Source organism: Bufo bufo, chromosome 8, assembly GCF_905171765.1.
Source record: "Bufo bufo chromosome 8, aBufBuf1.1, whole genome shotgun sequence".
NCBI classification, from domain to species: Eukaryota; Metazoa; Chordata; class Amphibia; order Anura; family Bufonidae; genus Bufo; species Bufo bufo.
In genome coordinates, this window is record NC_053396.1 from 10,920,335 (window position 1) to 10,941,956 (window position 21,622).

Sequence of the window (21,622 nt, forward strand, 5' to 3'; positions counted from 1 at the left end):
TGGCGGACGAACCGGAAGTGGTGTGCGTCTTTCCGCTTTGACCTCTCAGACAAGATGGCTATCCCGGAGCTGCTGCTGGACTCCAGTATACGGCTGTGGGTTGTGTTACCCATCGTCTTCATCACCTTCTACAGCGGCCTCCTGAGGCATCATATCACCCGGCTGCTGCAAGGGGAGAAGAAGACGGAGCTGGAGCCCCTGAGTGACAGGTGGGGCCCCTGTGTGATAAGCTTCTGTGGCCCCTGAGCTGTCGCTCCTCTTACTTCTGACTGGGTTATGACTGTTATGTGGCCCCTGTGCTGCGACTCCTCCCCCACATACTAATGTGGCCCCTGTGCTGTGACTCCTCCCCCGCATACTAATGTGGCCCCTGTGCTGTGACTCCTCCCCCGCTTACTAATGTGGCCCCTGTGCTGTGACTCCTCCCCCGCATACTAATGTGGCCCCTGTGCTGTGACTCCTCCCCGCATACTAATGTGGCCCCTGTGCTGTGACTCCTCCCCCGCATACTAATGTGGCCCCTGTGCTGCGACTCCTCCCCCACATACTAATGTGGCCCCTGTGCTGTGACTCCTCCCCCACATACTAATGTGGCCCCTGTGCTGTGACCCCTCCTCCACATACTAATGTGGCCCCTGTGCTGTGACCCCTCCTCCACATACTAATGTGGCCCCTGTGCTGTGACTCCTCCCCCACATACTAATGTGGCCCCTGTGCTGTGACCCCTCCCCCACATACTAATGTGGTCCCTGTGCTGTGACCCCTCCTGCTCATACTTGTGGCCCCAGATTTGCACCTTGCAGTCCACCCCTCCTCCCCCCCCGCAGTCTGTGGCCCTTATGCTGTGACTCCTCCCCTTCATACTAATGTGGCCCCTGTGCTGTTTCCTCCCCTAATGTGGCCCCTGCCCTGTGACCTCTCCCCACATACTAATGTGGCCCCTGTGCTGTTTCCTCCCCTAATGTGGCCCCTGTGCTGTGACCCCTCCCCCACATACTAATGTGGCCCCTGTGCTGTGACCCCTCCCCCACATACTAATGTGGTCCCTGTGCTGTGACCCCTCCTGCTCATACTTGTGGCCCCAGATTTGCACCTTGCAGTCCACCCCTCCTCCCCCCCGCAGTCTGTGGCCCTTATGCTGTGACTCCTCCCCTTCATACTAATGTGGCCCCTGTGCTGTTTCCTCCCCTAATGTGGCCCCTGCCCTGTGACCTCTCCCCCACATACTAATGTGGCCCCTGTGCTGTTTCCTCCCCTAATGTGGCCCCTGTGCTGTGACTCTTCCTGCTCATACTAATGTGGCCCCTGTGCTGTGAACCCTCCCCCACATACTAATGTGGCCCCTGTGCTGTTTCCTCCCTTAATGTGGCCCCTGTGCTGTGACTCTTCCTGCTCATACTAATGTGGCCCCTGTGCTGTGAACCCTCCCCCACATACTAATGTGGCCCCTGTGCTGTGACCCCTCCTGCTCATACTTGTGGCCCCAGATTTGTACCTTGTAGTCCACCCCTGTAGTCTGTGGCCCTTTTGAGTTGTCACCCCTCCCCCGCTCTCTCCCTAACCTGTCCTCCTTCCATCCCTCAGTCAGGTTTTGATCCGGAGCCGAATCCTCAGGGAGAACGGGAAATACATCCCCAGGCAGGTGAGTACCCCCGCGACCACCCTGCAGGGGTCCATGGGGTGGGGGGGTGACGGCCTTCTCCTTTCTCCTCCAGTCGTTCCTCATGAGGAAGTTGTACTTCAACGACGCAGAGACCGGCTTCTTCAAGAAGACCAAGAGGAAAGTGATCCAGAAGAACCCAATGACAGGTAGGTACCCCGCGCCCCCAGGATGCAGACCACCCGCGGTACGTTCACCCGACTCAGCGTCTCCTTTTCCCGACCCACAGATCCCTCCATGATGACGGAGATGATGAAGGGCAACCTCACCAACGTCCTCCCCATGATCCTCATCGGCGGATGGATCAACTGGGCCTTCTCTGGCTTCCTGACGAGTAAGAGTTAAAAAGCCCCTTTCACTGCCCTCTGAGATACCATCCCTCAAAGCCTGAGGCTGCACTACTGAAAGCTTCAGATCCAGTACCTCTCTGATACGATCTAGGCCAAGGTAGGGGGCAGATGGGTCTTTGGCATGGTAGTGTCTCAGTAGTGCAGCCTCAGGCTTCGGGCCTGTCATTTCTAGCGGTTTTATCTCTTCAGGGAAGGAAGATATTGAAAAGCGGTTTTCACATTATTTTGTGTCTTTCCAGCCAAGGTTCCCTTCCCCCTGACCCTGCGATTCAAGCCCATGCTGCAGCGGGGCATTGAGCTCGAGTCCCTAGACGCCTCTTGGTAAGTGTGTCTCTCCCGCTGGACGCCGCCCGCTGCTGGACTCGGCCGCTGATCTGACCTGTGGGTGTCTTGTAGGGTGAGCTCTGCCTCCTGGTATTTCCTCAACGTGTTTGGCCTGAGGAGCATGTACACGCTGATCCTGGGACAGGACAATGGTGAGTCGTAGATCTTCCTTCCCGAAACAGCGCCACACCTGTCCACAGGTTGTGTGCGGTATTGCAGCTCAGCCCAGCGAAGCACCAGACACAACCCGTGGACGGCGGCCATGTTTTTCTACTCCTGACAGTCCAAACTTTTCATGTCTGGAAGGATTCAGGCGGTGCGTAGAGCGCCCCCTAGAGTCCGACAGATGATTTTATGCCGGGTGACTTCACCTCTGGATAACCTCCCCACTACAGCAAATTTTAAAAAGATTTAGCAGGATCTCAATCCCCCCCCAAATAAACCAGACATACTGCCTGGTGGGGTTGTTCCTGCTGATTAAAATGATCAGTCCTTGCAGTGTTCCTGAGAAAAAATAAAAAGACTTAACATTTAGTCAAATGAGGGCTTCAGTGCACTTAGGGGCTAGGCCCCACCCCCGATGCACTGAGGCCTTCATTTGCATAAAGAATAAAGGTCTTTTTTTTTTTTCCGGTATCACTACTAGGTAGCATGCCTTGTTTATTAGGGTTGATCCTGTTGACGGTTGCTCTTTAAGGTTTGCAACCTTCTACAAAACGACCAAGTCCCGGCATGCTGGGAGTTGTAGTTTTGCACGAGCTAGAGAGCCCCCAGATTGCACCCCGCCTTCTGTCGACCCCTGTCGGGGGAGCTTTTAACCTCTTGGGTCTTGTGTCTGCCTTCCAGCTGCCGACCAGAGCCGTGTCATGGAGGACCAGATGACCGGAGCGGCCATGGCCGCACCACAAGACACCAATAAAGCCTTCAAAGTAAGTGCGCCCCGAAATCTATAGAACTGCGCAACCGTTTGTCGGTCGTTTTGGAGGATACAGAGAATTGTGTTTGGCCGCCTGGTCACTAGAGAGACCCTTTCCTTGTTGTCCCCACACCCCTCCGGGAATTAGATAGGGCGACTGTGGTCAAGAAAAGGCTGCAGTTTGATGGTTTCCATCTCGTTTAGGCCGAATGGGAAGCCATGGAGATCACAGAACATCAGTGGGCGCTGGAGAACGTGGAGGAAGATCTCGTCTCGAAGGACCTGAACCTGGAGCAGTAATCGCCACACGGCCAAAAAGACCTTACCCTTGGACACAGTATTTTTTTTTTTCTTACAGATTGCCAAAATTAAAGTCCTATTATAATATCATGGGTTATGGAATTGATTGGCCGAAAGGGCGACTGCCAGGGTGCTGTGACTAAGGCCTCTTTCACACTTGCGTTGTCCGGATCCGTCGTGCACTCCATTTGCCGGAGGTGCCTGCCGGATCCGTAACACCGCAAGACTGATCCGTCTTCAAAATGCGTTCAGTGTTACTATGGCAGCCAGGACGCTATTAAAGTCCAGGTGCCATAGTAGTAGTGGGGAGCGGGGGAGCAGTATACTTACCGTCCGTGCGGCTCCCGGGGCGCTCCAGAATGACGTCACTCTGGAGCGCCCGGGGAGCCGCACGGACGGTAAGTATACTGCTCCCCACTACACTTTACCATGGCAACCAGGACTTTAGCGTCCCGGCAGCCATGGTAACCATTCAGAAAAAGCTAAACGTCGGATCCGGCAATGCGCCGAAACGACGTTTAGCTTAAGCCTTTCAATGGGCATTAATTCCGGATCCGGCCTTGCGGCAAGTGTTCAGGATTTTTGACCGGAGCAAAAAGCGCAGCATGCTGCGGTATTTTCTCCGGCCAAAAAAAACGTTCCGGTCCGGAACTGAAGACATCCTGATGCATCCTGAACGGATTTCTCTCCATTCAGAATGCATTAGGATAATCCTGATCAGGATTCTTCCGGCATAGAGCCCCGACGACGGAACTCTATGCCGGAAGACAAGAACGGAAGTGTGAAAGGGCCCTTAAAGGGGTGTCCCATCTGAGATTGATAGGATAGGCCATAAAGGTCTGCAAGGAGCAGGACCCAAAGTGAATGGAGAGCAAGCCGTGCATGTGGGACCGCCAATATGGGGGTGGCTGCGCATGCGCGACGTGCTCTCAGTTTCACAACGGGGCCCCATTCTTGAGACAGGTGTATGTCTCACCTCTAGGGACCCTCTCCTATTGGATATTTATACCATATCGACAGGCCATCAGTGCTGCAGATGGGACAACCCCTTTAAAGGGTTATTCCCATCTCATACATTGGTGGCATTTCGCTAGGAAATGCCATCAGGTCATATAGGAGCGGGTCCCACCTGTGGACCACCACTTTTATGGGAATTCCAAAAATAGCCGAGCAATCGCACTTGGCAATTTTCGGAGGTCTCCTAGAAGTAAAGGAGAGCGCGCACCAAGCACGCATTGGTTTCCTTTCCATTCACCAAAAATATAGTGGAGCCTGTGCTTGGCTTTTTTCAGAATTCCCATGGCGGTGAATGGAAAGGGGGTGGGGGGTGCTCCTTCACTTTAGGACCTGGTCCCAGAGGTAGGACCTGCACCTATCTGACGGTATAGGCCACCAATGTCTGAGACGGGAATACCCCAATAAAGGAAATAAGAAAACCATGCCTAGTACAGGGGGTGAAGAGTATCTTCTATCTCTGGATCCAGGTCTCGTTCTCCACCCCCTCGGTCTGCCATCTTGATCGGCATCGATTAGCTCTGTCTGCCTAGTTCGGACATTACGTTAAGCAGAAGCCATAGTGAAATAGAGCACAGGAGAGGTGAGCGGCTGCGCTTTGTGCAGCAGCCTGCATGTCGCAGGCACTATGCAAATTCACATAGGGAATTGGGGATTTTTACATTGACAGCCCACCACCGATCACTAGGATAGGATGTGAAATCCTAGACCAACCCTTGAAATAATAAGAAACCTTCATTGTGCAGAGTATCCCAGGAAAGCGCAGACCAGGCCGAGGTTGGTTCACTGTTTTAATAGTTGTTCATACGTCTGATATTTAGCAGGAAGAGGGTTCGGGGGCCCTTTCCTTGCTCCTCCCCTGGGTGGCAAAGTAAAAGGGATCAGAGTAGGGAAGGGCTGCCCATGTATACATAGTCTGCTCATCCTTTCTGTTCTCTACAGAACGCTAAGCTTTGGTGCCTGCGCGCAGTTTGTGGGGACTCTCATAGGCAAGCCCCCCGCTAATACTGACACCCGGCGCAGGCGCCGTCCTGAGCTAAAGTGACTCGACACCAAGTCTTACATACCTTCACCCATCCCTGGAGCAACGTAGGATAAGCCAAGAACCCGTCCAGCCAGGGTCTAGTTGCCCTCTCCATCGTTCTCAATGGTCTTTTCCTACCACCAGAAGACTTTTTTTTTTTTTTTTTTCCACCAAAGCCCTGGATCTTAAGTCATCAGCTCTCCTCAGGATCGAGAGGGTGACCTCTTGGCCAGCTCTTCATGTAGAGAAACACTTCCTAGTACGCCTGGGAGTAGGGTAGGATGGGCACACAAGGGAGAGCAAGGAGAGGACATTCGGCGGGGGCGCACGGTATGACACACGGTGGGGGTGCGCCAAACAAGCCCCCGCAGGTACAGCAGCAGATCAGCACATGGTGTCCGCACGGCAACGGGAAAGATAATATGGGTATTGTAGATGCCACATGCTGGCACTGCCTAATGTCCACTTGTCCACCTACTGCAGGCTCAAAGAGCAGTCAAGTCCGACTCCGCCCGGCCTCGGGCTCCTTCAGCTGTTAGGGCCACATGCTTGCTTCGAAGATAGACCTCCAAACGTTCAACCAAGAACGAGGCTGAGCCTTCGAGACTGTATATGAACTGCAAAGCAGAATCCAAGCATCACTACAGTAAGCTTTATCACCGAACGAATCCTATGGCATACTGAGGATATGCAGTGTAGATCTGTAGTTTCCCAGCTGTTGGAAACTACAACTCCCAGCAGGCTGGACGTTGTAGTTTCCTGACAGCTGGAGACCACCCCTTTCTCTAAATAGTCCCAGGCCATCTGGAAGGGGTCTTACCGGATTCCGTGGCTGGCCGAAGCTTGTTCTCTTCATCCAGATGTATTTCTTTCAGTGCAAAGATGGAAGTAGCTGGTGAAAGGAAAAAAAAAATCGCTAAAATTGACTATCTGTTTCTGGGCGACGGGCTGATCACCCTGCCCTCTGAGGACGCTGAGGGCAAGTCCACCTCGATAAGCAAGGATTCTGCCCCGTAACTGGGCAGATGTGACATTCAAGACTATAGGAAAGCCTCTATGTGAGGTGTCCTAGCTGTAAGCCAGCTTCTGATGGAGGTTGTAGTACTCACTGTCTGGTAGCTTATGAATCCTTTCCCCCAGTTCCTGGAAGTATAAGTGTTTCATGGCTTCCTCCGCAGAGATCCTTCTCCTTCCTTCCAGCTGTGGAAACATGGAACCCATCAAACAACCGGTCTGCAACCCTTAATTCAAGGGCTGTTGTCAAACTGCAACTCCCAGTGTACCCCGACTCCCTGCAACCCTAGCTATAGCAGTACTTTGCAACCTGGATCTCAAGGGTAGTTGTGAAACTACAACTCCCAGCATGCCCCGACTACCTGCAACCCTAGCTATAGCATTAGTCAACAAGCTGGGGCTTTAAGGTGGTTGTCAGACCATCTCCCAGCATGCCCCCACTACCTGCAACCCTAGCTATAGCATTAGTCATTAGTTGTCAGACCACCTCCCAGCATGCCCCCACTACCTGCAACCAACCTGTCTTCCCAGGTATAGCAGTGGGGTGCTCTGTGAGACTACAACTGCCAGCATGCCCAGACAACTTGCAACCATCTATAGCGTTGGTCTGTAACTTGGTGCTCCTAAGGTAATTGTACAACTACAACTCTCACTATTCCTGTAGCTGACTTGTCTGTAAACTGGGGGCTCTAAGGCAGTTGTGAAACTACAACACCCATTGTGCTAAAACATGTGACCACTGAGGCCAATGAGTGGCAGCAGTGGTCATGGGACTATTAGCAGGTGTTGTTTTTATTTCTAGGTGCGCTTTTTGGCCATTTTGCTGTTTAGTTTGGACAATCCCTTTTTAAGGGCCACATTTACCTGAAGGAATTTGGAGAGAAGGTTGGCTCCATCCGTATCCAGCCTGAGGAAGACAAAGCATTGCATTGAAGGAAGAGGGTAAAGGGAAGTGGGCAGTGGTAAGGGTGGCATAAGGGCCCCATACCTGGCGGCATGCTTCTGGATCGGGTCTGGATGATATTTGGGGTAGTTGTAGGATTTAAATTCTTCATTAGATAGGATCCCGGTCCACGTCTCTTCCGTGGGCGTTCCTAAAAGGAGGAATAATAGAAGGGAAATTCCGTTAATTCTGATTCAAGATACATTTTTGTATCCTTTCCATAACTGATAGTTCAGAATATCCGATCATCCGACAGCTGCCAGATTAATGGAACCTCACTGTTTAGAACACATTGGAATGCACTTTCTTCCAGGTAAAATCCATAACTGACGCGTTTCAATTCAGCTTACAAAGTGTCAGTAAGACATGTATCCTATGTCAAAAGGTTCCCTTTAAATGTAAATTACCGAGTATCCGAAAAATAAAGTGCAGCTGTTCCTCCACAGTGGATCCTGGGAAAAGCGGTCGCCCTGTGACCATCTCGTAAAAGATGCAGCCGACGCCCCTAGAGGAGGCAGAAGAGAAATCAAATGGGTATGAAACCATCACCCTCATCATCCACACCACTGCATAGTATCATCATCATCATCATCGTATAGCCGCCAGATACATCAGCGTTATCATAGCGCAGCAGGTGATGTCTGGAGGTTCTCAGCTATGCTCTTGGTGGTCGTGGGGCTACCAGAAGAACGCTCTAGCCTCATAGATTTGGCTGATAACAGGAAGCAATAGATTGTACTGGACCGCACGTTTAGTCCTATCAGAGTTATAATCGGTCAGCCTACAACCTGTCTCTGCATTCACAACATGTAGTCTCACTGACACAGAGAGGAAACTGCAGCTGCATCCCCCTCCTCCCTCTCCAGCAAATCTCTTCATCTACTTACCACATGTCGATCTGGGTGGAGTATTCAGTGGACCCCAGAAGAATATCTGGTGGTCGGTACCACAAAGTAACCACTTCATTGGAGTAGGTTTTTGTGGGGATAGATTTGGCGCGGGCCAGGCCTGGAAAGACACGCAACATCAGAAATTGGAGACAAAAGTGGCAGGGGATTTTTTTTTTTTTTTCACTTTTTGGCTTCACTTACCAAAGTCTGCGAGTTTGAGCTCCCCCTTCTCATTGATCAGTAGGTTCTGCGGCTTCAGATCTCGGTGCAGAACTTTACGTCGGTGACAATACGACAGTCCTCGAAGAAGCTGGAAAAGAAAGAGCTATGCAAAGAGCAGACAGTTACTTAAAGGAAAACCTAATTATAAACCTGCTGCTATTTCGCATATACAGTTCCTATCTCAACCTATGTATTTCCATGGTTACAGACTACAATCGAACCTTGTGTAGTCTGATCACGCAGTGGCATATTTCCCCCTCTGTCGGCATCTGTAGTCAGTATTATTCACATACAGCTGGTTTTATATCCCCCAGGAGGGTTCTGAATTGCATTATGTCCCACAACCCCCAGCTTGGACAACCGTAATCAGTGTGCGAGATGAAGGTGGGTGAGACACAAGTACATAGGGTGTAGCATGGAGGCAGCTTCTCAGGAAGCACCACGAGCTCTGAACATGCAGCTGCACAAGCAAAATGTTGAAAAAACTGCACAGGGAACGCCCACCGAGCTCTGAACCTGCAGCTGCAAAAGTATAATATCAGAGCAACTGTACAGAGAATACCATCCGAGCTCTGAACCTGCAGCTGCAAAAGTATAATATCAGAGCAACTGTACAGAGAACACCATCCGAGCTCTGAACCTGCAGCTGCAAAAGTATAATATCAGAGCAACTGTACAGAGAACACCATCCGAGCTCTGAACCTGCAGCTGCAAAAGTATAATATCAGAGCAACTGTACAGAGAACACCATCCGAGCTCTGAACCTGCAGCTGCAAAAGTATAATATCAGAGCAACTGTACAGAAAACACCATCCGAGCTCTGAACCCGCAGCTGCAAAAGTATAATATCAGAGCAACTGTACAGAGAACACCATCCGAGCTCTGAACCTGCAGCTGCACAATTAAAATGTCAGAGTAAGGCCTTATTCACACGTCAGTGATTTCCATAAGTGATTGTGAGCCCAAACCAGGGAAAGATCTGCACTGGTTCTGTGTTTAGAGCCGCACCTGGTTTTGTCTCAGAATCACTGATGAAAATCACTGAGCGAACACTGACTGTGTGAGTAAGTCATACCTGTACAGGGAACACCTACCAAGTAGGGATGAGCGAACCCAGTGAAGTTCGGGTTCGGCCAAACTTCAGGTCAAAGTTCAGGACCCAAACCTGGACCCTATTAAAAGTCAATGGGGACCCGTACTTCACTTTATTATTTTCCGTTATGACGGAAAATAATAGCATTTTTAAGACAGAATGCTAAATAAAATAGACATTGAGGGGTTAAAAATAATCAAATAAAAAAAAACTCACCTCATCCACTTGATCGCGCACATCTTCTTTCTTCAGGACCTGCAAAAGGACCTGCGGTGACGTCACCGCAGGTCCTGCTGAATGAAGATTCTATCTTCATTCAGCAGGACCTGCGGCGACGTCACCGCGCTCACCCTTTAATGTCCATTATACTTAGCATTCTGTCTTCAGAATGCTATTATTTTCCATTATACCCATGTTATAACGGAAAATAATAAAATCACCCGAACCTGAACTTCAGTGAAAAAGTCCGGGTCCGGGTACCTGAACTGGCAAAGTTCGGTACAAACCCTAACTTTGCAGTTTGGGTTCGCTCAACCCTACTACCAAGCACTGACTCTGCAGCTACACAAGCAAAATATCAGAGCAACTGTATAGGGGGCACCCACCGAGCACTGAACCTGCAGCTGCACAAGCAAAATGTCATAGCAACTGTACAGTGAGCTCCCACGAGGTCTGAACCTGCAGCTGCACAAGCAAAATATCAGAGCAACTGTACAGGGAACACCCACCAAGCTCTGAACCTGAAGCTGTCCAAGCAAAATGTCAGAGCAACTGTACAAGGACCACCCCACCGAGCTCTGACCCTGCAACTGCACAAGCAAAATGTTAGAGCAACTTCACAGGGAACACCCACCAAGCTCTGAACCTGAAGCTATCCAAGCAAAATATGAGAGCAACTGTACAGTGAGCTCCCACCAAGCTCTGAACCTGCAGCTGCACAAGCAAAATATAACATCAAGCAGATCTTGAAAAAAAAAAGCGAATCAATACAGAGATCAGCCTCCCAGGGTGGAGCTTAGTTGTGTGCTCTGCCCATACAGTATGTAGCTAGAGGTAAGTAGTATATGGCTGCATCTTACAGGTGGCTGTGGGCAACAGGGTCAGTTTTGACCAATGAGGATAACACACTCACCTTGACGTTGTGAAGGTTTATTAAGTTCCCACAATCGTCCAGGTACTGTTTTAAATCTTTGTCCTGATTGGAGGAGAAGAAAAAAATAATCAGCGCACGTGGCGAACTACAGTACAAAAGGTTAATCATGTAGTGCGTAAACATATAACTGCTGTAATGTATCTAGAATAAAAAATAAAGCAACTTTGCAAACATCTCCGACAATTTTAGGAATACAGCTTTGTTGCAGACCTGTCTCCATGGTTACAGACTACAAAGCAGCCCTGTGTGTAGTCTGATCCTGCAGTAGTCTATGTAGAGTAATGATCATAATGTACATCAGGACAACGCATAGGACCTGCATACCCAAAAGATTTTTTAAATGTGTTTTTATTGTAGTGCACTGGAGCAGAGGTACTGTGAAGTCTGGACATTTGCCCGTTTCCTCTATGCAAAGTTATAAACTTCTTACTTTATTTCACTTGAAAGGGTTAACTTGCACTGTTTAATACCATGTAATTACATTTTATATATATATGTTGTTATACATATCCTGTTCATTTGCACAGCACTGTGAAAAAGGTTAATGTACACTGAGAGATGTTTGGGACTTTCCAGCTAATAATGAGAAGCTGGTAATTTTCCGTAGCTGTCATAGGGTTTAAAGAAGAGCATGTTTTGGAGGGAAAAAGCCAGACAGACTGATCTTCTGACTGTCTGGTTTAGCTCTGTTATGTCTGAAACCTGTTTTTTGTTTAGAAAAACTGCTGCGTCTTTGCCATTGGGTATCATTGAAGCTCCAATGCAATTCTATGACAGACGGGAGTTGTAACATTGTATTTGTTTGTGCTGAGTTTCTCCACTCCACCCTCCCACTAGAAGGTTCTAGTTCAGCTAGAAACTGTATATAAGAAGAGCAGTCAGAGCCCTAGTGTGCTGCAGTTAGGGAGCAGTGCTTGGAGTGGAAGACTCTGGCAGTCATCATGAGTGACCATAAGAAGACGCTAAGATGAGGACGCTGAGCCACAGAACATGGATCACCAACCCTGTGACCAAGGAGCTACCCAGACTACTGAGCCACAGACCGTGGGCCTCCAGCCTCTGACCAGGGTACCAGCCTTCTCAGAGAGAGACGAACAAGGTGCACCACGTCTTACTAGTCCTTCAAGATAGCAGCAACACGTGGTGACACCTCGTCGGTATCCTGGGAACCTATCATAGTGTTGGGGCCAACCCAAACCCAGCCACTGCATTATCAAGACAAGGTAGTTGCAACCACCACTTTAAGGCGCCACCCTCAGGCCAGGCAGATCTGTTCTCAAGACTTGACCCACCTAAATTCGCAGGGCAATAGTCTCCTTAAAGGCCTCTGCCAAGACTATAAACTTTTCCCTCTGCCCCCAACTTACCAGATACTCGAAGACAAGAGTCAGGGTCCTCTCCGTGTGGATGATATCGTGCAGAGTAACAATATTTGCATGTTTCAAGTCCTTTAGAAGGGAAACTAAGGCGACAAAGGGTAGAAGATCAATCACTTCATGTCAATGAGAGGTTGTCACAGCCCCGCCCCTTTTACTAGCATCACTGGAGGCTTTTGGGCCCAAATATAAAACCTGCAACAGAGCAGCCACCTATCACGTCTTCTTATGGGCTTTAGCGCCCAATCAGGCACCAGGGCCTGGTATGATAGCTATCTTTGCACCCCCATAACTACACCTCTGATGAAGTGGTCTATAGGTGACCGAACCACTAAATCCAATAGGCTCTCAAACAGGGTAGAGTCGGAAGACCCCCCACAGAAATTAGATGGCGGAATCTGCAGGGGGTAGTGTTAACGGGCACCTTATAGTTTTGTCCTTGGTACCTACCTTCCCGAATGGCTGTACATGGTGCACCTTCTTCATGCTCCAGACGAATCTCCTTAAGAGCCACCAGGTTCTCGGTCAGCTTACTCCGGCCTTTGTAAACAGTGGCATAAGTACCCTGAGGTAAGAAGGTAGATGGGATGTAGTTAAAGGGACCACCATCTCGCAAGTCGCTGAAGTTAAAACAGCGCCACGCTTGCCCACAGGTTGTGTGCGGTATTGCAACTCAGCCCCATTCACTTCACAGCTTCCTCATTCCCAGTGCCGACCAGTTTACTCACCTCTCCCAGTTTGTCTAATTTGACATAGGTTTCCAACTTCCCAAAACCAATCTCCGACTGTAAGAGAAGATATGGAGAGATCAGTAATGGTGGCGGGGTTATAATTATTGGGGGGGGGGCAGCGAGATACTCACCAAAGAAACTCTTCTCAGTCGTCTGCTTAAAGGCTTATCGAACGGGGGGCTACTCAGAGCCAGTTTCTCGAGGTAGCCCTCAGGAAGACGGATATCAGCGGGGAGGGACAGGCGCTTATTTACATCCTAGGGGGGAGGGAAAATAAGTCTAGACTTAAAGGGGTCCTCCACAGAGGCTGGTATTGGGATGGGCACAACTTTCTAATACACAACTTTTCATATTCTGCTCCTTAATACGAATAACGGATCCGTCAACAGCAACTTGGTGATGGTTTCCAAGTAGCAACTGCATTTTTTCTTGCTTATGTTTGGTAAAATTTCACAGATTTGCATCTCATTTACATACCCCATAGGAGCTGTAATGGCGGCCATATTGGTTGTCAGCCACGTTTTTAAGCCACCACTAACTAGACAGAAGGGGGTGACAGCAGGTTTACCTCTGTGGATATTTTCCGCGCTGCATTGTTCCTCATCCTGACCCGGACTGGCGACTGAACTTCATCAGAAGAGCCGGAGGCTTGATCGCTCTCCCCGTCAGAGCCCATTTTCAGGTCTTCGTGTACAATCTCTAGACAAAGGGAGCAGGTTTGTCACGAGACGGACAAGTCGGACATGCTGCAAGACGCCGATCCAGGTTAAAGGGTGAGTATTTTTGGGGGCGACCAGAATACTGTGTTTGAAAGTGGAGGTCCCCTTTAAATCAGGCGACTCCTCAATTGGTTATCGTTTGAGAGGGTCTGGAATGATGGCCATTTACCAAAGAGGATTGACCAAGCGAGAGGATTTTAAAAAGGGACAAAATCAAAATGAATCGATGTGAGCGATGCCTTTTGTGATGATGTGGGGGGGGGGGGGGGGAGATGCGGAGCAAGGGTAACGACACTGCAGCGAGTGAAGTGCAATGGTGACGACACTGCAGCGAGTGAAGTGCAATGGTGACGACACTGCAGCGAGTGTAGTGGAACGGTTACGACACTGCAGTGAATATGGTGCAAGCCCAATGACAATGCCACAGCGGACGTAGTGCTAAGGGTTAACAGGCTCAGGAGGTCCCGTAGAAGGTTCCCGGGGGTCGAGGGGGAAATACAATACAGATCATTGTAGAACCCATCGATCGTATTAAGGGGTGCGGAAAAAAAAAAAAGGGTGACATCTGTGTTACATCCGTATTTTTTGCGGATCCGTTGTAACAATGCCTGTCATTGTCCGCAACACGGACAAGAATAGGACATGTTCTATTTTTTTGCGGAAAAGACTTGCGGACATACGGATACGGAATGCACACGGAGTCATTTCCGTTTCTTGCGGCCTCATTGAAATGAATGGTTCTGCATACGGTCCACAAAAAAATAAAACGGAACGGACACGGACACAAAGTCCGTTCATGTGCATGAGCCCTAATCTTTAGGATCAGGGAAGGGTACCAAAAAAAGTACCACAGATGAGGGCAAATGAAGATGAACTAGTCTTTACAGTGGAGAGATAAGCCGGGGGACTTCCGAGAGGAAATATTAGTGAAGGGAGTGAGGGGCTGCAGCCAGTGCCCCCGCCATGAGCATTTTATAGTAACATAGGGACTGGGAGTGGTCTTATACTGGAGGATTATTACTGTGGGGGGCCTACGTGAAGTCATACTCGCCAAACTACCATGGGCTTGCTGTGCGGACTCCACTTAGGCCCCCCACAATAATAATCCTTCGTATTCATCCTCCCCCCCAGGCCCGGTAGTCTACTGTGACTTTCAGTGGGGGGGGGGGCGCATGGGTCCTCGACGGCGATTGGGAATAAATTAAAGGGATTGCGCCAAGTTTTGACGGTCTTCCCTATCCATAGGAATAACTGATTAGTGGGGACCTGACCGCTGGGATCCCTAAAACGGAGGTCTGATGGAGCGGCGGGTCGGGCATGCGTCCTGGCACTTCAGTCATCAGGCGGTCCTATAGAGAATGAACGGAGGGGCCGCTCCATCAGACCGGTATCAGTATGGTGTAATATGCGCTCATGGTCTTGGCGGTATTTTTTGCCTCTTATAGTGTTATTGTTGGTAATGCTGCTTTTTTTTATTTTTATTATTTAGGATTAGTATGGCGGTAATATTCTGATCCTATGTGGGCATGGTGTGGCGGTATTATTGGTAATCTTGGTATAATGTAATGTGTCCGTACTTGGCTTGCCCCAGGCACTGGCACCCACTCTACGCCGCTGCACCTTTGCTGATGGTTTCCAAGCAGCAACATGATTTTTATTTTCATTCTTATTAACCATTTAGTCTTTGCCCAGCATTTTTGTTAGTTACCGGCCGTCGCCATCAATATGGCGGCTGCAAGCCAACGTGTTTCTGCCAGTAGCCATATGATAGGATATTTAGGCTAGGAGACAAATCGCACGAATGTCTGAATAAGGCCTAAGTTATACACTGCATTCACCAGCAGAGGGCGCAAAAATAGGACTGACGATACTGATACAGTGTAGCAAGCCCTCTGCTGTGTGAAAGTAGGACAAGGCCAGGACAGGTTTTTCAGCCAATACATTTTTCCCGTGCTGATACACTGTAGCAAACTAGGAGAATCGGTCCTGCCGTGCGTTTTGCTCACGTGTTGACAGAAACAGAAAAAGTTAATTTCACTGACAGCAAGCAGAGATATTAGAATGGTGAGTTTTTTTTTTTTTTTTTAAGAACATCTCAGGAGGACACACGCACCTCTGTGTGCACAAGCAAACATTGACACATGACCTGGAGGTGTACACTGGCAGGGCCCGGTGTGGCGGTTTTGCACGCTCGGTCTGCTGGTGCACACACACCTACCTAGTCGGCTGCTCCGGTTCAGGTAAGAGCTGAGGCTCCGGCAGACGGCACTGTGCGGCCGGGGGATGGGCGGCTTTTGGAAGGAGCTGGCGGTGTAGTGGTGCAGGAAGGATTGCATGCTGTGGGACGAAAGGCTTCTCCCATTTCGGACGATGGGCTCTGAGGGGGAGGGGAGGGGGGGGGGTAAATCAGGACAACAGGTAGGGTGGAAGGCAGGGCAAGAATGGGGCAGAATGGGCATAGATTCAGAATAAGAACCACAGGAAGATAGGGGACAGGAGACACGGAAACCGAAAGGGAAGCATGGAGGATGGCGAGGAAGCCATGGCAAAATCAAGAGAAAGAAGGTAGATGGGGTGGGGAGGGATGGAAATGACAAATTGGGAGGGGAAGGGGGGTTCCAGAGAAGAAGGGAAAAGACAGCAAGGGAAGAATAAATTAACGTAAAAGGAAAATAAATCATACAGATTCAACAAAAAGGAACCAAAACTGAAAGAGCAAATAAAAAAATAAAAATCCCCTGATTTCAACCCAAAAAACCAGCAGCATGCAAAGCGGGCACTCACCAGTGAGACTTCCAGTAAGAAATGAGTCAGAACTACCTCCAGGGTGCCACAGACCCGCACCTACCTGCCGCCAGTCTCACCCCATGGGCAAGGTGCACATTCCCCCTACCTAATGGGATCATACTTCATCTTTCTCTTAATTGACCACTTCCTAATTACCCCCTAGGACAATCTCCACCACAGTAGAGCAAGACCACAAGGGATTCCAAGATCAAGATGCTTGGAGGACAACCTCAAGAAGGTGGCCAGGCCCAATGTTACCAATGGATCCAAGAACTACTTTTGCCACTGGTGGACTTTTTGAACCTGTACACCTTTAACAATACTGTTCCCCAAATAAAGGAACGAGATCTTTCCTGAGAATAGTTTTCCAAGGTCAACCAGGAGGTCCTGCATGTGTTACAATGGTAGGTTCTCCCTCTGTGGAATATTGGTATTAATGACCTACCCTTATATTTAGGGAAAGCATGGTACGATGGCTGGCCCACACCCTGGTCGTACACAACTTCCTCTGGTTGTACATCTCCATTCTCAGGATATTTCAAAGTGATGGGGACACACTCAACGCAAATAAAAAACAAGATAGCTGGCATCTACCATCCACTCACCTGGGTACTCATACCCACCAGTTCCATCCTTTCCTCACTGGTCTTGGTGGTGGTACTTACCATTGTCACTGCTGCCATTGTCTTCCATGGTGATCTGCTCTGAGTGGTCTCCAGGGCTTTTTTCTGAGGTCCTTCCACCCCGGAGGGTCATAGAAAGCTGCCTCTTGATTTTCTTCATCCGGTCCATGGCTGCCAGCTGAAAGTGGAGAATATAAGTTACCCAACACATGGAGGAATAGGGACTTTGTGGTCCTTTATGTCATGTTGGATGGAGTTCATCAACACCTCTAATGATATGAGGTTCTCATGACTGGTGCTATAATCCAATTTTCATGATGGGAACAAGCCCAAAAGTTAGGCTGCCCTAACAGGTGAAAGAAGGCTACGAATAACCACTATCTAAGGATGTAGCCCAATAGTTGGTGGGATACCAGTTTGACTGTTGCTCTATGACCACCTGATTTCATTTCAGTGTCTTCCTAATGACAAGCTCATTAAAGAGGGTTCTACATGATGGCCACTTCTTCGCTTGCATCCAAACTTGGAAGTCGCCATCACTGCCAACTCCATGCCTCATATTTGGAATATAACATCAATACAGAATTGGTCCTAAATCCCCAACCAAGATATGGACTTGTCGGTGCAGGACATAAGCAAGAGAACCTCAAGTCTTGAAGTGTAGATGAACAATCTCAAGGTGGTGATTGACGCATAGGTGTCTCTGTCCTGAAACCATTAGATGCTACCTTGTCACATAGGTGTTCCACCTTGTTTCTGTCTTAAAACCAGTAAAGACCATTGAGATGCTACCTTGACACATATGTGTTCCACCATGTTTCTGTCTTGAAACCAGTAAAGACCATTGAGATGCTACCTTAGGATCTTTAAGAAGATCCAAGGGTCCAAACCTCAGTCGTTATGATTGCCACTCTATCCATTGCTTACTAGAAGATCTTTGCTATTGGGTCAGGGCTATACGAAGAGTTGAGATCGGTTGGGCATTGGCTAAAGTCAAGTAAGTCAAGACCCTCCTCCGCCACCACCTTGAGCCACACTCCCATAAGAGTGAGTAAGGATGGTCATACTCCGTTCACTTCTATGACCCTTGCCTTGGTGTAGCCCAGTCTTTGACTCCATGTTTTCTCCATAGACATGACTGTCAGTTGCTCGAGTGGAGGAGTTGCTGCCTTCTCCTTATGGTAGAGAAAATCTCCCTAGATCTGCAAGCGTGGCTCATAAAGCCATATGTTCTTCTGCAATGAGATCTTTATTTCTATGCATTTTTAATGAATCATTATAGCGTGCAGACGATGGGCAACTTAAAACCATCGTGGGCGTTCTGCTAGCGGCATACCGCCCTAGAGAAGGATAGTGGGGAGACAGGGGCAAGGGCACCGATGATAAGAAAATGCAGGGTAATAAGGTTATTAGGGGATATTAAGGCATGATGGATACCATGAGATGTTAGGGTAGGTTCTAATATCCCACTCCTGATGGTCTCTTAAAGGGATACTAACCCTATAATTGTATACCAATATGCTGGTATCTACTATTCCCTGTTATTAGCCACCAGGCTGACAGTATTCTTCCTGGAGCTAGAAGGAAAGATTTTGGAATTGCCTTTTAAGCAGTTCTCCAATGCTTGACATAATCGGGATTGTACTGATGCAAATGGGGCTAGATTGACCACTAGTGGTCCATAGGCGATAACGTGGTATATAGTGGTGCTGAGTCCTTCAGAGTGAGAGGCACTCTTTGCACCTTAAGAAGGGGGTCCTGATGGGACAATCACTTAAGAGAGAACCTTTTTGGATCTGCCCCTGTGCTGTGTGAACATGACCTTAAAGTGACAGCCTAGGTTAGGGTTCCTCCATACCTTTTCCCACATGCAGCGTCCAAGGCCGGTCAACGTAGAACACAGGACCATAGGGACAAATCCCTGGACCCATGTCCTTACAGCCATCACAGATTGGAAAATTGCTTAACAAGTAATCCCATAATGATGCTGTTATATATAACGTCATCACGGCCACCATCTTTAACTACTGGGGGGGACCTGATCGTACACGTCCCACCATGACAGGTCCGCTTTAAAGCAGACCTGAACAACGTCACTGCATCCTCTCTGCTATTCTTATCCGTAGTCACATGGCGCAAGACAAGCCAAAAAAGCCTGAAACGAGCAGTCGCCGGGTCTTAATTTAACCCTGTCCTCCCCAAGCTTCTGTCATCACCACCCTCTCTGCCCCTGTAACCGAACCCTCCCCTCGGCTATTCCTATGCATCCAGCACAGTTCAGCCTCAGGGCTCTGCTATTCCTGTATCCACCTCACACGTCTACAACATCCTAATTCTGAGCCCTCCTGCAGTCCTCTCCCCCACAATGCACTGCTCTTGTTGTTTGCAAGGGAATGGCTCCTGACCCACCCCAGCCTGATGCATGCAGCGTGAGGGGCCCCTGCTCACCCTGTGTCTGGAGGACAGAGAGTCAATGGCATGAAGCAACGAGTCAATGACATGGAGCAGGCCCGGCCAGGTCTCTGTAGTCCTCAGCCATTGTTCCTGTGCAGTCCTCCCCCTCCTGCTGCCTCCTTCTGTCCATCTCTCCTCCTTCAGTCACTCTCTCCTCCTCTTCCTGCACCCCCCCCCCCCCCCTTCATGATGCTAAATCCAGAACCACCCACTGACACATTGTGACAATTGCAATGCAATGTGACAGGCTGCAGGCGATGTAAAGAAATAGCAACCCGGAATCAGCCGGATACAATGTAACAAATCTTCCCCTGCTGTGACAATCCTGTATACAATGTATCAGATCTGTAATGTAATAACCTGGAAGAATACAGAAGAATCATGCACACAGCGGTGTCCGTATTGCGGACCTAAAACCGTGGATCCAAAAAAAAAAAGGACACCTTCCCATCACTAAAAAATGACTATTCTTGACCGCAGGACAGACAGGAATAGGACGTGTTCTGAAATTTGCGGAATGGACATGCGGATGCGAACAACACACAGATGACATCCGTGTGCTGTTCGTTTTTTTTTTTTTTTACAGACCCATAGAAATGAATGGGTCTATGTGCGAAGGAAAATACAGCTGTGTGCATGGGGCCTTAGGCCGGTCAGTGTCACGTCCGTGGAAAAAGCCTACGTGTTTCACCCTTAAAGATCCGTGGTTGGTCCATGTGTCCGTTTTTAAGATCTGTGTGTCATCCGTAATTCACTGACTTTGCTCAGCTGAAAATTAATTTCCAAAGAATCAGTCTTCAGGGAAAAACGGACACAACACGGATGTGTGTCAGTGATTTTCAGGGAGCCATAGACTTCAGTTGGGGGCGTGCTTGGTCCGCATCACGGATCAAAATAGTGCAGGTCTCCGTGATTTTTTTTTACAGAAAAATACTGAAATGTGAACAGGCACGTTTAAATCAATGGGTACGTGTGCTGTCCGCAGAAAATGCGGACAGCACAAGTCAGCGAAAAACGGAAATGTGAACGAGGCCTTAGGGTCCATTCACATGTCTATGCAAAACATAGACAGCGATTTCATGTGCTTCCGGGTCCGTGCTGCCGCAAAAGATAGAACATGCCCCATCTTTCTCTGCAACATGTAGATCGCGGACCCATTGAAGTCAATAGGTCCGAAGCGTGATGCGCGCGCTGTGCGCACGGCCAGTGTCCGTATTTTGAGTAATCCACGGTTTGTGGTCTGAAAAACGGACACGGTCTTGTGAATGGGGCCTTATACCGTATAACAACCAGGCCTGCAATAGAATCAGCTGGATACAATGTAACAAACCTTCACACAATGTAACAATTTCTACATCACGTCATCCGCTGTCGGCAATTGGGGGGATTTGCCGATGTGACTGCGCCTAGATCAGGAATAAGCAACCTCCGGCACTCCAGCTGTTGTGACACTAAAACTCCCAGCATGCTCCATTCACTTCTCTGAGAACAGCCATAGCAAGTTTGCATGCTGGGAGTCGTAGTTTCACCACAGCTGGAGTGGCGAAGGTTGCTGATCCCTGGCCTAGATCTTGTTGTCAAACGCACCAAACTTTAGCGCATTTCTGGGGTAGAAGTTTTAGACATTTATGACCATGAACTGGGGATGGGTTATGATGCCATACGCCAAAATTTTGGCGCAAAGCAAGCCAACCAATACGTGGTATAAAGTTAAACAAAAAGGAGCAAAATCCATTGTGCAGCCTGAGTCACGGGGATGAATTTGGCGCCACTTCAGACGGCCGGGCTAGATTCACGCTGCCTACATTTTATCTCCGCTACATCTCCTGTGTAGTGTGTGCACATCCAAAAAATATCAGTGACATCCAGTGTACTTTTTCTGTAGACGGTGTCCGCTGCGGACAGTGACATTACCAGGGGTACATCTCCTGTGTAACGTTTCCACATCCAAAATACCTGTGACATTCCCTGTAATTTTATATTAGCCGCTGCTGACATCAGTGACATTATTTGCGGTATTTCTCCTGTG

At 49.0% G+C, this 21,622-nt stretch overlaps 2 protein-coding genes across 3 annotated transcripts; one reads left to right on the forward strand and one right to left on the reverse strand.

Moving 5' to 3' along the window:
* Positions 1 to 7: 7 nt before the first annotated feature.
* LOC121009252 (ER membrane protein complex subunit 3-like) lies at positions 8 to 3,637 on the forward strand. Its single transcript, XM_040442244.1, has 8 exons — positions 8 to 209; positions 1,585 to 1,642; positions 1,716 to 1,809; positions 1,890 to 1,994; positions 2,250 to 2,331; positions 2,407 to 2,486; positions 3,181 to 3,263; positions 3,455 to 3,637. Exons 1-8 carry the CDS (start codon positions 55 to 57, stop codon positions 3,548 to 3,550), a joined length of 753 nt encoding a protein of 250 aa, XP_040298178.1. The 5' UTR covers positions 8 to 54; the 3' UTR covers positions 3,551 to 3,637.
* Positions 3,638 to 6,017: 2,380 nt separating this feature from the next.
* CDK16 (cyclin dependent kinase 16) lies at positions 6,018 to 19,741 on the reverse strand. Of its 2 annotated transcripts, XM_040442246.1 has the most exons (17): positions 19,588 to 19,741; positions 17,182 to 17,317; positions 15,948 to 16,106; positions 13,579 to 13,709; positions 13,142 to 13,267; positions 13,008 to 13,064; positions 12,730 to 12,844; positions 12,271 to 12,365; positions 10,883 to 10,945; positions 8,637 to 8,760; positions 8,433 to 8,553; positions 7,953 to 8,050; positions 7,591 to 7,696; positions 7,467 to 7,509; positions 6,698 to 6,788; positions 6,409 to 6,480; positions 6,018 to 6,205 (listed from the first exon to the last, which is right to left on the reverse strand). In XM_040442246.1, exons 2-17 carry the CDS (start codon positions 17,306 to 17,308, stop codon positions 6,165 to 6,167), a joined length of 1,569 nt encoding a protein of 522 aa, XP_040298180.1. In that variant the 5' UTR covers positions 17,309 to 17,317; positions 19,588 to 19,741; the 3' UTR covers positions 6,018 to 6,164. The 2 variants fall into 2 exon arrangements, with proteins under 2 accessions (XP_040298180.1, XP_040298181.1); XM_040442247.1 differs by lacking the exon at positions 15,948 to 16,106.
* Positions 19,742 to 21,622: the final 1,881 nt, after the last annotated feature.

What these genes read in the sequence shown, in the direction of transcription:
- LOC121009252 (XM_040442244.1), top strand. Translation starts at nt 55, where the DNA reads ATGGCTATCCCGGAGCTGCTGCTGGACTCCAGTATACGGCTGTGGGTT. An exon ending in GGAAATACATCCCCAGGCAG is followed by an intron (nt 1,643 to 1,715) that starts GTGAGTACCCCC and finishes TTTCTCCTCCAG; the next exon opens with TCGTTCCTCATGAGGAAGTT. An exon ending in GAGTCCCTAGACGCCTCTTG is followed by an intron (nt 2,332 to 2,406) that starts GTAAGTGTGTCT and finishes GGTGTCTTGTAG; the next exon opens with GGTGAGCTCTGCCTCCTGGT.
- CDK16 (XM_040442246.1), bottom strand. Translation starts at nt 17,308, where the DNA reads ATGGACCGGATGAAGAAAATCAAGAGGCAGCTTTCTATGACCCTCCGG. An exon ending in AATTAGACAAACTGGGAGAG is followed by an intron (nt 12,845 to 13,007) that starts GTGAGTAAACTG and finishes TTCTTACCTCAG; the next exon opens with GGTACTTATGCCACTGTTTA. An exon ending in TCCACCCAGATCGACATGTG is followed by an intron (nt 8,051 to 8,432) that starts GTAAGTAGATGA and finishes TGCCTCCTCTAG; the next exon opens with GGGCGTCGGCTGCATCTTTT.